General features: G+C 36.4%; 1 protein-coding gene and 1 long non-coding RNA gene across 2 annotated transcripts in view; one reads left to right on the top strand and one right to left on the bottom strand.

Moving 5' to 3' along the window:
* The window catches only part of LOC105475674 (dynein axonemal heavy chain 11), a 373,683-nt gene that overhangs the window by 212,569 nt on the left and 147,171 nt on the right, over positions 1–13,943 (bottom strand). The window contains exons 35-37 of the mRNA XM_071094928.1: positions 11,554–11,670; positions 4,667–4,805; positions 61–153 (exon numbers count right to left, since the gene is read on the bottom strand). Of these exons, the coding sequence (XP_070951029.1) occupies positions 61–153; positions 4,667–4,805; positions 11,554–11,670 (349 nt within the window). The remainder of the gene's footprint in view (positions 1–60; positions 154–4,666; positions 4,806–11,553; positions 11,671–13,943) is intronic.
* The window catches only part of LOC105475673 (uncharacterized), a 30,991-nt gene that overhangs the window by 5,426 nt on the left and 11,622 nt on the right, over positions 1–13,943 (top strand). The window contains exon 2 of the long non-coding RNA XR_011622226.1: positions 6,097–6,203. This is a non-coding gene — a long non-coding RNA (uncharacterized lncRNA). The remainder of the gene's footprint in view (positions 1–6,096; positions 6,204–13,943) is intronic.

The raw sequence follows: 13,943 nt of genomic DNA, 5'->3' as shown, positions 1-13,943 counted from the left end.
TTCATTTCTGTGAAGCTGGCCAGCTACTCACTCAGCAAAATCATATTAGCATTGCAGTACCTGATCTTCAGGTCTATTTTTATCTCCTCGTTTCAGAGAGCCAGCCACAACCAAGACAGATTTAATAGCACGAAGTCCCCAATCATAATGATCCTAAAATCAAAACATAGGTTTATTTTCTCAAAAATTGTATGACGGAGTAAGATTCTCGTTCCAGAGGTAAGAGCTGAAAGTTTAAAAAAAGGAGTTCAGATAAATACACCCTTTAATGATTCAAAATACCATTTTCTTCTCCTCTTTGAGACTGTGAAAATCACGTCCCCGTAGTGTCGTCCTGTTTCTTTTGCCTGTGTTTTTGTTTTTTGGCCTCTGTCAGCAAGTCTCTTCTTTCCATAGCACCTAACTGCAACATTTGCCCAAGGCTCCGTCCACCTCCCTTGCTGTACTCTCTCAACAGCCCTGCTAACTCAGCAGCTCAACAAATTCCACCTTTTCACCTCCAACCAGAAACACATTTCTCCACCTGTGCTGGTTTTATCAAGGGCCCTGATATTCTACTTCTCCCCAGACTTCGATCCCTAATGGCCCTAATTACTCCATCTCTTAATCAGACACTTCTGCCTAGATGCCAGCACATAATATAATAAAAACCATGTCCTTAAGATTCAATTATCTTTTTATGAGACTTCAACATTATCCCTAAGACTCCTCCCACAGGGTCTGGGCTCCTGGAGGATCTCAGAATATTACTTCTGAGATTGGATACAATTGCAACTCCATGCTCCCTGGGTCCAATTACATTTTTTCTTCTGTTTTTTTCTCATGCTAAACTTATTTCCCATATACTCACTGTCTTCTTGGGGCTAGCACAGTGCGTGGCACAGGGTAGGTGCTCAGTAAAGATATTCCAAATGAACTAACTGCTTACACGGGACTGGCCTTCTCTCTTTCGCCATCCAGCTACAATCCACATAGTAACAACCCATCTCTCAAATGTCTCTCAGCTGTGTCTGTGGGAAAGCCACTTTACCTCCCAGAGCCTCAGAATCATCATCTATAAAAAGGCAGATAAAAGCATCCACCTACTTTGTAAGTGGTTGTAGGAGTAAAGTGAATTAATGTGAGTACAATTTTTTTTTTTTTTTGTGGGCAGTGAAACAATGTTACATGCGTAAACATCCCATTTACTCCATTAGTGGATAATAAAATCAGTTTAGTAGGTCTTGACCATCATTTTTGTCTGTAATAAAATGGAACGAAATGAAAAACACCATGGTGTGGTGCAAATAAGAGCAAAAAGTGGCTGAGTGTGGTGGCTCATGCCTGTCATCTCAGCACTTTGGGAGGCTGAGGCGGAGTTCCAGAGTAGCCTGGGCAACAGGGGGAAACCCCACCACTGCAAAAAATAGAAAAATTAGCCGGGTGTGATGATGCACACCTAGAGTCTCAGTTACTTAGGAGGCTGGGAGGGAAAGATCGCTTGAGCCAGGGAGGTCGAGGCTGCGGTGAGCTATGATCACATTACTGTACTCCAGCCTGGGTAACAAAGCGAGACTCTCTCTCAAAATAATAAAAACAAAAAAAAGGAAAACGTGTTTGGTGAAATGTATGGTTCAGTTGTGTATGTATGTATACACTGAGTTGCAATAGAAGAAGTATTTTTTACTGTGGGTCATGGTAAAGACCATTTGAAAGCCACTGATGGAGTAGGACGAGGCTTGAAGAGGAAAGGGAGGGGAAAGAACCAGAGGTTTTGTTGTTGTTGTTTAAGTTCTGGGATACATGTGCAGAATGTGCATGTTTGTTACACAGGTATACACGTACCATGGTGGTTTGCTGTACCCATCAACCTGTTATCTACATTAGGTATTTCTCCTAATGCTATCCCTCCCCTATCCCTCCACCCCACAACAGGCTCCAGTGTGTGATGTTCCCCTCCTTGTGCCCATATGTTCTCACTGTTCAACTCCTACTTATGTGTGACAACGTGCGGTGTTTGGTTTCCTGTTCCTGTGTTAGTTTGCTGAGAATGATGGTTTCCATCCTCATCCACGTCCCTGCAAAGGACATGACCTTATCCTTTTTTACGGCTTCATAGTATTCCATGATGTATATGTACCATATTTTCTTTATCCAGTCTATCATTCATGGGCATTTGGGTTGGTTCTAAGTCTTTGCTATTGTGAATAGTGCTGCAATAAACATATGTGTGCATGTGTCTTTATAGCAGAATGATTTATAATCCTTTGAGTATATACCTAGTAAGGGGATTGCTGGGTCAAATGGTATTTCTGAGAATCAGAACTTTGAGGACTCAATGGGAAGTCGCTAATTCATGCAGTAACAATAAAAGGAGTGGATGCAGAAGAAATTTTGGACCACAGATTTCAGAGGACTTGGTGCCTCTGCTAAAAGTTTAAACAATGCAAATTGCTAAAAGTATCTTCACAATTTTCATCATATCATTCTATTGGTCAAAAATGTCTACTGATTCTTTTCCCAAATCCATTTCTATAGCACAGAAAGGTATCCTTGAATTGTGTTCCTAACACAGCTCTTCTGTCCTGGCTAGATTTCTTTCTGCTCCTCTCACTTGTGACATTTCTGAGTTAGCAAACTCTTTTCTCTTTGTTCTACCTGTACTCCCAACACCTTCCGCTTGTAATTGGCCACAGGTGTGTCTTAGACAGAATTAGAAAGAATTGAAGTCAAATCTTGCTCTTACCACTTGTTAGCTATACGGACTTGGGACAGGTTGCTTTGCTCAGTTTTCTCATATGTAAAACAGGGCTAATAAAATCAAACTTGTAAACTTCTTTTGACAATCTTGTAACATAACACATAGTACCCATTCAATAAGTACTGGTTCCTTTCTCCCTTGAAAACTCTGATAATCTTTTCATTCTCCATTGTCTCCCAATTTTTATGTCATGTAAACTGAATTACCTAAATTCTTCAAAGTCATACATCTGGGTGTGTGTTTCATTTGTTTTGAATCTTACCCATTCATCATGGTCAGCAAAAAGCACATTACTTAGATATACTAGACGCTCATTAAATGTTTAAATATTACTACTGAAAATGGATACAGTTGAAACGCCACATTCCCTGGGCTCTATTACATTTTTTCTTCTGACTTTTTACCATGATAAAATTAAAATAGGCTCACTAAAAGATAAGAATAAGGAAAAAAAATACCCATAATCTTACCATCCAGAGACAACTGTTAAAAATTATGATTCCACCCACTCAATGTAAATTCACAGTTACTAAAAGGACAACATAAATCACTCTCATATTCCATATTTTGCCCTAACAATGAGCAAGTTAAAATGAATATGTGGCAGTAAGGTAACTGAGTGGTTGCAACTGTGGTATTTTGATACTTTCATTTTGACTACAGAATAATGTCACCAGTAATTAATGAAATGTTATCAAAAGATCAAAAGTCAAAAATGATCATACAGCTAAATTTTAAAATATTGATGCTGACATATACGTAATTTCTGTGGCTTATCAGCAGCTTCAATACATCTTCAAGAAGCTTATGATTGGAGAGTAGAGAGTATGTAAATTTGACCCATTTTAGAGACAAGGAAATTGTAGAGCAAAAATTTAAAAGAACAGAAAATCAGTCAACCCTACCTTTAAATAAAGAATTACCAATAAAAGAGAATAATTTTAACATTCCCTGAGATATTCTTCAGAAAATTAGCCTTATCTTACTCTTATGAATACTCCTGCCCTATCTTACTAGAAAATATTTTCACGAAGAAAGGGAGGCAACATAAAATTCCATTTATAATTACAAAATTGTCAAAGCTAAAGAAAATCACACAGCTTGTTGGTTTAAAAAAGTATTAATACAAATAAAGTATCAGAACTAAAATATCTCAAATTTAACTTCAGAAAAAAATAAAAATTATAAAATAAAGTTTTCAAAATTTGTAGATAATATAAAAATATTTCTAACATCAAATCAAATGGTAGTTCTAGTTTTTAAAGGAATCTCCATTTGATCCAGCAATCCCACTACTGGGTATCTTCCCAGAGGAAAAGTAGTCATTATATGAAAAAGACACTTGCACATGCCTATTTATAGCAGCACAATTTGCAATTGCAAAAACACAGACTAGCCTAAATTTCCATCAGCCAATGAGTGGATAAAGAAAATGTGGTATATACACACCATGAAATATTACTCAGTCATAAAAAGGAATGAAATAATGGCATTTGCAGCAACCTGGATGGAGGTGGAGACCATTATTCTAAGTGAAGTAACTCAGGAATGGAAAGCCAAATATCATATGTTCTCACTTATAAGTGGGAGCTAAGCTATGAGGATGCAAAGGCATAAGAATGATATAATGGCCTACAGGGACTTGGGAGAAAGGTGGGAGGTGGGTGAGGGATAAAAGACTACACACTGTGTACAGTGTACACTCCTCAGGTGATGGGTGCACCAAGATCTCAAAAATCACCACTAAAGAACTTATCCATGTAACCAGAAAACATCTGTTCCCCCAAACTATTGAATATTTTTTTAAAGTACAAAAAATTTTTAATGTCTAATGTAATTTGAATGATAAATTACCTAAAATCCATACTTCAAAAGCTTTTTCAGTTGCATGTAAAAACCAAGAAAATGTAACAAATGATCCCTCACCTGCTTGGAGAGGAGCTCCTTGCAAAGCGTATACAACATAATGAACTTTCGGGCTAATGCACGTGCATCCACAAAACCTTCAGCAACTAACATGATTTCACAGATTAGTTCAATGTCTGGGGCCACCATGGCACAGGGTCTAAAACGTAAATATGAATTTTAGTTTTAAAATGTGACAAGGTGATAAGCACAAATTGCTTAAATCAACTGATTATTTCGTACCAACATTTTAACCATTCCTAAGCAGATCATAATTATGTCTGTCAATCACAGCTAATAAGACCCTTCATTTCAACTTAAAAAATGTCCACTCATTACTGGACACAAAAAATGATAGAAAGTCTGGAATGGCAGAAGCACAGGTGTAGGAGTTCAAATAAAATCCATGAATACATTCCGTAAACTTCTGGTATAAGTTGTCACTGCAGAAAGAGGAATAATTATGTTTTGAGCTAGGGCCAAGGCTTTACCTGTGGTTAATGGTGTGCAGGTTAATGTTTTCACAACCGGCTGTCTAGAAAATAGCATTTGCTTATTTCCATGGAATAAACCCTTCCACCATGGCTGATTCCAGGATACCAACACAGCATCACTAAATGTGGAGCTGAGAAGTATACCACCATATATAGACACAACAGACAGAAATAACCTCAAGAGCCTAAATATCAGTAAAATAAATAAAGTGACCAGTTTGGAGTATTTATCACCTTTGTTTTTAATACAACTTATTGAATCAAAAGTTGATATAATTTAGTTTTCATTAAACTAAAGAACCAACTCAGAACATTCATGAAAACTTAACCATCAGCTACCAAAAGCTTGTACCAGCCATTGCCAGCACATCACTACCTAGGACCAACTTGGATAGACTTTTAAAGGGACTTTCAGAAAAACACAGCTTCAAATCTCCTTTCTTTTGGTGAGGGACTTCCAAAAAGTCCCTCTCCAAAGACAATTGCTATTCATAGCAATGTTTGAAAACATTCCACTCAACTGAAGTCAAGTGCAAAGAAGAAGGAAGAGTAAATAAATAAGCTCATTATTTTAGACTTCGTAAAGTATACATTCCAATACCTGCCTACCTGTTTTTGTAAATATAATTGTAGTCTACTTCTTGCATACCTAATTTTCATCCCAAACATCCAACCTTAGAGTATCTTTGGATCTAGGTTATTCTACATCTCTTCTATGTAAACTAACCCCATATTTCTTCACACATTTATTACTTTTCGTGTGACACCAGAAGATGAAGAGTAAACGGAGAGAGAAAAGGCTAGCATATCTACATATTTTATATTTACATTAATATAGGCAACTAATTTTTACTGAGCACTTCATACCATATTGGGTGCTAAAATCTTTTTATGCATTCTCTCACTTAATCCCCACAACACTATGAGGTGTCCACTCCTCTTATCTTCATTTTACAGAGATGCAGTCTGATGTTCTCAGAAGTTCAAGCACATGCTGTAGGCCTCATGGTTGGTGATTGGTGGAATCAGAATACTCCAAAGGCACAAGCATATGGCCTCCATGCGTGAGTAATACTTTCATCACCCACTAAAGTTATTAAAAAATTCACAAAACAATTTCAAATTTCAAGACCCAAATGAAAGAAAGTATGAGATAAGTTGGGTCACAAATAGGATACTGGAAAGGCACACAGTTTTCAAACAAAGCTATTCTGTAGTTATTACATTTATTTCTAGAATGGTTATTCTCTATCTAGAATTTTTCAAGAAAGTTAGACATTATAAAATCATTATGCTAGAGAAAGTGGTTATTATGAGGAAAGAAAAACATTCAATACACAATGTTAGAATAATTGATTAACTATTAGGGAAAATAATTGTTTAAACACTCATTTCATATTATCAACCAAAATAAGTTCTTATCAGATTAAATTTAATAAGTATAGTAATACTATAAAAATTAGAAGAAAATACAAATAAAATATGGTTAAATATCCAGATGGATGGACAAGCAAACTTTAAGTTTGAAAGAATGGAAGGAGATCACACTAAAAACTGTAGAGGTTCTTAGATTATATGTGAAGTGGAATATTATTATTTTAAAAGCACACTGAATAGTATTGAGCACACATATTGAGCACCCTAATAAAAACCCAAAATAAAACTGATAATCCTCTAGCTTATCTTGGAGGAAAAAGGAAGAGAGAGAAGATACAAGTTACCCACGTATCAGGCATGGAATTCAAGACATCACTACAGATAATAAGGGAATACTGGCCGCATGAATGTCTCCTTTTGAGAAGTGTCTGTTCATATCCGTCATTCACTTTTTGATGGGATTTTTTTCCTCGTAAAATTTAAGTTCCTTGTAGATTCTGGATATTAGACCTTTGTCAGATGGATAGATTGCAAAAATTTTCTCCCGTTCTGTAGGTTGCCTGTTCATTCTGATGATAGTTTCTTTTGCTGTGCAGATGCATTTTAGTTTAATTAGGTCCCATTTGTCAATTTTGGCTTTTGTTGCAATTGCTTTGGTGTTTTAGTCATGAAGTCTTTGTCCATGCCTATGTCCTGAATGGTATTGCCTAGGTTTTTTTCTAGGGCTTTTATGGTTTTAGGTTTTATGTTTAAGTCTTTAAGCCATCTTGAGTTAATTTTTGTGTAAGGAAGGAGTCCAGTTTGTTTTCTGCATGTGAATAGCCAGTTTTACCAGCACCATTTGTTAAATAGGGAATCCTTTCCCCATTGCTTTTGTCAGGTTTGTCAAAGATCAGATGGTTGTAGATGTGTGGCATTATTTCTGAGACCTCTGTTCTGTTTTATTGGTCTATATATCTGTTGTGGTACCAGTACCATGCTGTTTTGGTTACTGTAGCCTTGAAGTACAGTTTGAAGTCAGGTAGCGTGATGCCTCCAGTTTTATTCTTTTTGCTTAGAATTGTCTTGGCTATACAGGCTCTTTTTTGGGTCCATGTGAAATTTAAAGTAGTTTTTTCTAATTCTGTGAAGAAAGTCAATTATAGTTTGATGGGAATAGCATTGAATCTATAAATTACTTTGAGCAGTATGGCCATTTTCAAGATATTGATTCTTCCCATCCATGAGCATGGAATGTTTTTCTATTTGTTTGTGTCCTCTCTTATTTCCTTGAGCAGTGGTTTGTAGTTCTCCTTGAAGAGGTCCTTCACATCCCTTGTAAGTTGTATTCCTAGGTATTTTATTCTCTTTGTAGCAATTGTGAATGGGAGTTCAAACTTATGGAAAAAAGTTCATCTTCACTGGTCATCAAATGGAAATCAAAACCACAATGAGATACCATCTCACGCCAGTTAAAATGACAATCATTAAAAAGTTGGGAAACAACAGATGCTGGCGAGAATGTGGAGAAATAGGAATGCTTTTAAACTGTTGGTGGGAGTGTAAATTAGTTCAACCATTGTGGAAGACAGTGTGGCAATTCCTCAAGGATCTACAACCAGAAATACCATTTGACCTAGCAATCCCATTACTGGGCATATACCCAAGGGATTATAAATCATTCTACTATAAAGACACATGCATGTGTATGTTTCCTGTAGTACTATTTACAATAGCAAAGACTTGGAACCAACCCAAATGTTCATCAGTGATAAACTGGATAAAGAAAACGTGGCACATACACACCATGGAATACTAAGAAGCCATAAAAAGGAATGAGTTCATGTCTTTTACAGGGACATGGATGAAGCTGGAAACCATCATTCTCAGCAAACTAACACAAGAACAGAAAACCAAACTCCACATGTTCTCACTCATAAGTGGGAGTTGAACACCGAGAACACATGGACACAGGGAGGGGAACATCACACACCAGGGCCTGTCAGGGGGTGGGGGGCAAGAGAAGGGAGATCATTAGGACAAATACCTAATGCATGGGCGGCTTAAAACCTAGATGATGGGTTGAGGGGTGCAGCAAACCACCATTGCACGTGTATACCTATGTAACAAACCTGCACATTCTGCACATGTGTCCCAGAACTTAAAGTACAATAAAAGTAAAAATTAAAAAATAATAATAAGGGAATATTAAAATGATATGCTTTGGTCGTGTGTCCCCACCCAAATCTCATGTTGAATTGCAGTTCAATGTTGGGGGAGGGTGGAAGGTGATTGGATCATGGGAGCAGATTTTCCCCATGCTTCATGAATGGTGGTTTTCATGATGGTGAGTAAGTTCTCATGAGATATGTGGGCTGAAAGTGCATGGCACTTCCCCACCTCACGCATGTTCTCTTTCTCTCCTGCTCCACCTTGTAAGACATGCTTGCTTCCCCTTAGCCTTCTGCCATCAGTGTAAGTTTCTTAAGGCCTCCTAGCCATGCTTTCTGTACAGCCTCTGGAACTTTGAGTCAATTAAACGTCTTTTCTTCATAAATTACCCATTCGCAGGTAGTTACTTATAGCAATGTGAGAATGGACTAATACAATGAACGAATGTGTGCCAATAGATTCAACTAGATAACACCAATAAGTTCCTTAAAAGATTTAAATTACCAAAATCAAATCAAGAAAAAATTAAAAATCAGAAAAACCCTATGTCTATTAAAGAAACTAAATTCATTATTAAAAAGATTCCAATAAAAATCTCTAGGTCCAAATGGCCTAACTGATTAATTCAATCAAATACTTCAGGATTAAATAACAGCAATTCTACACAAACTCTTAAGAAGATGGAGAAGAAAACACTTGCCAACTTATTTCATGATGTCAGCACTACTCTGATGCCAAAGCCAGAAAAACATTTTACAAGTACACTGTAGAACAATATCCCTCATGGCATAGATTTTTAAAAATTTCTTAACAAAAGAGTGTCATATTGAATCTAGCAGTACCTATTAATAAAATACTTCCTGACCAAATGGAGCTTATCTCTGGAATGCAACACTGAAGGACTGTTTAGCCTTTGAAAATCAATCAATATAGTTCAGCACATTGAATAAAGGAGAAAACCCATATGAAAACTATAAAACAACAAAGCTTATAAAACAAAACATAGTTAAAAAATTTTGCAAGCTTGGGCTAAGCACATTTTCTCGAATATGATATTAAAAACAAAAACAAATTGATAAATTGTATTTCATCACATTTAAAACTTCTATCTTTGCTGGACACAAGAAAATGAAAAGGCAAGCCACAAACTGAGAGAAAAAATATTTGCAATGTATGTATCTAACAAAGGAACTGTATGCAGAATGCAGCATTTCACAAAAGATGGTATAGCAATAGACAACAAGTATGTAAAAGAGGCTCAACATCATTAGCCATCATGGAAATGCAAACTAAACCTATGATGACACACTACTACCTATCTATTAGATTGGCTAAAAATAAAAAAGGCTGACAATATCAATTTTTGACAAGAAATTCTCATACATTGATGGTGAGGGTGTAAACTTGTAAAATCGCTTTGGAAACCAGACTGGCAGATTCTTATAAGTAAAACATACATTTGCCATGTAGACTAGCAATTCCAGCCACAGATATCTGTCCCAAATAAATAAAAATACATGTTCATATAAAGATTGCACATGAATGTTCATAGCCGCTTTATTCATAATAGCCCCAAACTGGAAACAGCCCAAGTGTCCATCAACTAGTGAATGGATCAACAAATTGCAGTAGGTCTATATAATAGAATACTAATCAGTGAGAAAGAGGGGCAAACTACTGATACGCTCAACAACTTGGATAAATCTCAAAATCACAATGCTCAAAGAAGCCAGATGCAAATAAGTACATATTGTCTGCTTTCATTTACATGAACTCTAGGAATGACAAATTTAATCTATAATCACAGAAAGTACATCATTGGTATGGCAGGCTCACTTCAAAGAGGCAGAAGAGAATTTCTGGGGGTGTGAAAATATTCTGTACTTTGATTGTGGTTATGCTTTCACCAACTGTACACTTGATTGTATTAAATTATACCTGAATGTTTTTACTATCACCTGGTATGGTGATAAACTTTATAATTTTATCTCTAAACCTGATCTCTCATTCTCTAATAAAACATAAACCATATTTCAATTCTGTAAAATTGTAATACAGAGTTTTCTGGAAAACTGAACCAAAAAAAATGATACCTGAATGAAGTTGACTTAAATTATAAATGAATCATAACTGATACTAGATGTAGTAATACGTGCTCTCTTATAGACTCCTGCTAAGTGCATTGGCAGAGTACTTTTGAAAAGCAGGTCATCAATAGAGATTTTAATCATTCACTTAAGTAATTCTACATTTAGAAATCTATTCTGAAATAAGAGTAATTTTTCATGTGAATAGAAGTTTACGGTCTGCTACTTCATTATAATAAGAAAAAGGAAACGAGAAACCCTACGTGACAGACAACAGTGAATGGTTAAGACATTTATGAACGAGGCATTTCTAAAGGTTTTTTAATAATACGCTAAAATATGTATGCCAAAATATTAAATGAAGAGAACTAAGGAAAAATCGTGCCTACCGTAATATCTTAATCCCACAAAATATAAATTATAAAAGAGGCTAGAAAACATAACAATCATTATTTCTGGATGGTGATATAATTTTTTCTTTATTCTTTTCTATATTTTCCAAATAGTTCATAATTTATGAAAATTATGTTTATAATAAAAATATACATTACAAAATAGCTAACAGTAAATATGAAAATATACCACGTAACTTTTAAATACTGATTTTGAGTCCTGGTTTTATAATTCAAAAGGGTTAATTTATCGTGGTGAAAGTTCTATCTGTAAAAGGAGCCCAAAGAAATAATACAGGGTTTTCCTTAGGAATTTTCAAGCGAAAGCAAATCACTTAACAGTGCAGAACAACAACATTAGGTGGCATGAGTGCACCAGATGCTAAGCCACAAAGCATAACACTTGCCTGAAAAGAGCTTTGAGATTTTCCGGTAATTCGGTTCGACCAGCATAACCCGGGTTCATAGTAATAAATATTCCAACTGATGGCTTCAGTGCGATAGCTTCCCCAAGAAATACAAATCTACCATAAAAAGAATGTTGATGAAATTAAATGTGTTCATTGAATATGAATGCACATTGACAAATGCAAACCACTGCAAAATGCAAATTATTAGGAAGCTGTTTATTCTGTGTAATTTTCTTTAAAATTCATAAGCATACATATTTTGAATATGTTTTGAAGCATATTTATTAAAAATACCCTCCCTTTTCCCAGAGGAATTATAAAAATGGGAAGTATTCTTTTTTTATTTTAGCATAGCCTTAGAATCCTAGAATATAAAAATAAAGACTTGATAATTTTAACATTTAATGGAAGGTGATGTCATTTTTACCTTCAACATGGGCTGCAATTCCTTGAATGGGATGCTGCATAGACAGAGAATGCCCAAACTAAGAGGAGAAAGGGACGTCCTATTCAGTCTTAAATTTTGTCTATTTCTTCAACTTCTCTCTCTTCCTCTTTCCCTCCATACCTTCCACTGACTCAAGAAAAATCCATTAAATATCACTAAGAGGTACAATAGCTCTGGAGCCAGACTGTGAGTATTCAGATACCAGCCATATCACTTTAGGCAAGTTGATTATCCTATGTTCCAATTCCCTCATCTACTAAAAATAATAATCATATTACCCACCTTATTGGATTATGCAAGGATTTAAAGGGATTATAAATATAAACGGGTAAAAGTACAATGCCTAGAACATGGAAAATACTCAAGAGATGTTAGCTATGACTAATGCTATTACTGTCACTTAAAGGCATTGGAGAAACAGTGAAAGATTTGCATTGGAGAAATAGTGAAAGGTTTTCACAAAGATTTGCGAGGACCCTAGAGGGTTGTTGCTGGCCAGGGTAATGAATGGTAATGTGCTATGGGAGCCATATTGAGAGATAGGTAGAAGGAAACTTTCCAATGAGAGTAAATGAGACAAAATATAAGGCTGATCTCTTGCATTGCTGAGAGGGAAGGGCTGAAACAGTTAAGGAGCTCGGTCTGCATCATGAAAGAGAGAAGACAGAAACCACAGTTTTTAGGACTAAGAGTGTCTTAGATACTAGGTAATTAGGAGCAGGTGGATTTTGTATAGTCAAGATAAAAATGGGGAAAACTTCATTTCCCAGAATGTCAGGCTAGGGAAGGTAGACAGGCTGACAGGGCTGCTCACACACAGAGAGGTGGCTCTTGCCACAGGATAACTGCCTCCTCTCCCACTGTACACAGGAGAGACAGCCACGGTCAAAGGTGTGGACCTCCAGAGGGTAGAGCTGGCAAGGCACTAGAAGGCTTTGTAACCGAGGCATGGTCCCATCTCTTAAATCTTCATGTGTAAAGAGAATTTAATAAGCTCATGAAATAAGAAGGAGCAGAGCTGTCTGCATATGGGCTAAAATAAGATGAAGAGAGAAGACCCACAGACATTCAGACAAGAGGAGACTACCAAGGAGTATTCTTGGCAATGTTCAGAAATCAGTACATGGATCAGTTACATAAATCTCCATAAGAAAGGATGGCCTCAAATGACATCTGGGTTACAGCAAATAAAAAGATTTTGACTAAAAGCTAGATAAAATATAGCTGGAGATCTAAGAAGAAAGAACTGAGCTTCTCTATCACGGCCTTAGAGATGGGGCAGGTCAGGAAACAGACACCTGAACACGTAAAACTGGGGCCCAAGGTCCACGTGGCAGAAGGGCTGAGTGAGATATTTTCTAGAAGGCAGAAATATCCAAATATATCTACTGATAACCTGGAAACTTCTACAACAGGTACACAGTCCAAGAAGCTAGATAATCCTTGGGAGAATGAAAATGTTCCTATGGACAAGATAGCTAGCTGAGAAAAATATTCTAAAAACTAAGGGGGCACAGGTAGGCCAGATAAATAAGATTGCCCTGTTGATAAAAATGTTAAAAAGAGAACCAGATTTGTGCTGCGTACTATATTAATTTATTTCTCAAATTAAGCCATCAAAGGTAAGTGCCAGTTGCGTTTTGCTTTTTGGAGTGTGGCATCGTGTTGAGAAGCATTTAGATTTCAAATATAATTTGAAAGGTCTTGGCCCAAGTTACTGGAAGAACAAGAAGGTATAACCTATTGGGATGAGACAAATAGCAAAGAAGGAGTTGGTGGAAGGACTAAGATTTTGATTTTGGATATATTAAATATGAGAAGACTGGGAGACCTCCAGTAGAGTCTTGTGATGCTCCAGGCAGTTGTTTAGGTCAGTCCAGAGATGAGGAGAAAGGAGGCCTGGGCATCTGGTACTCAGCAGCATTGACAGAGTTTTTTA

This window comes from Macaca nemestrina, chromosome 4 (genome assembly GCF_043159975.1).
Source record: "Macaca nemestrina isolate mMacNem1 chromosome 4, mMacNem.hap1, whole genome shotgun sequence".
Taxonomy (NCBI): Eukaryota; Metazoa; Chordata; class Mammalia; order Primates; family Cercopithecidae; genus Macaca; species Macaca nemestrina.
This window is presented reverse-complemented; position numbering and strand designations above follow the sequence as displayed.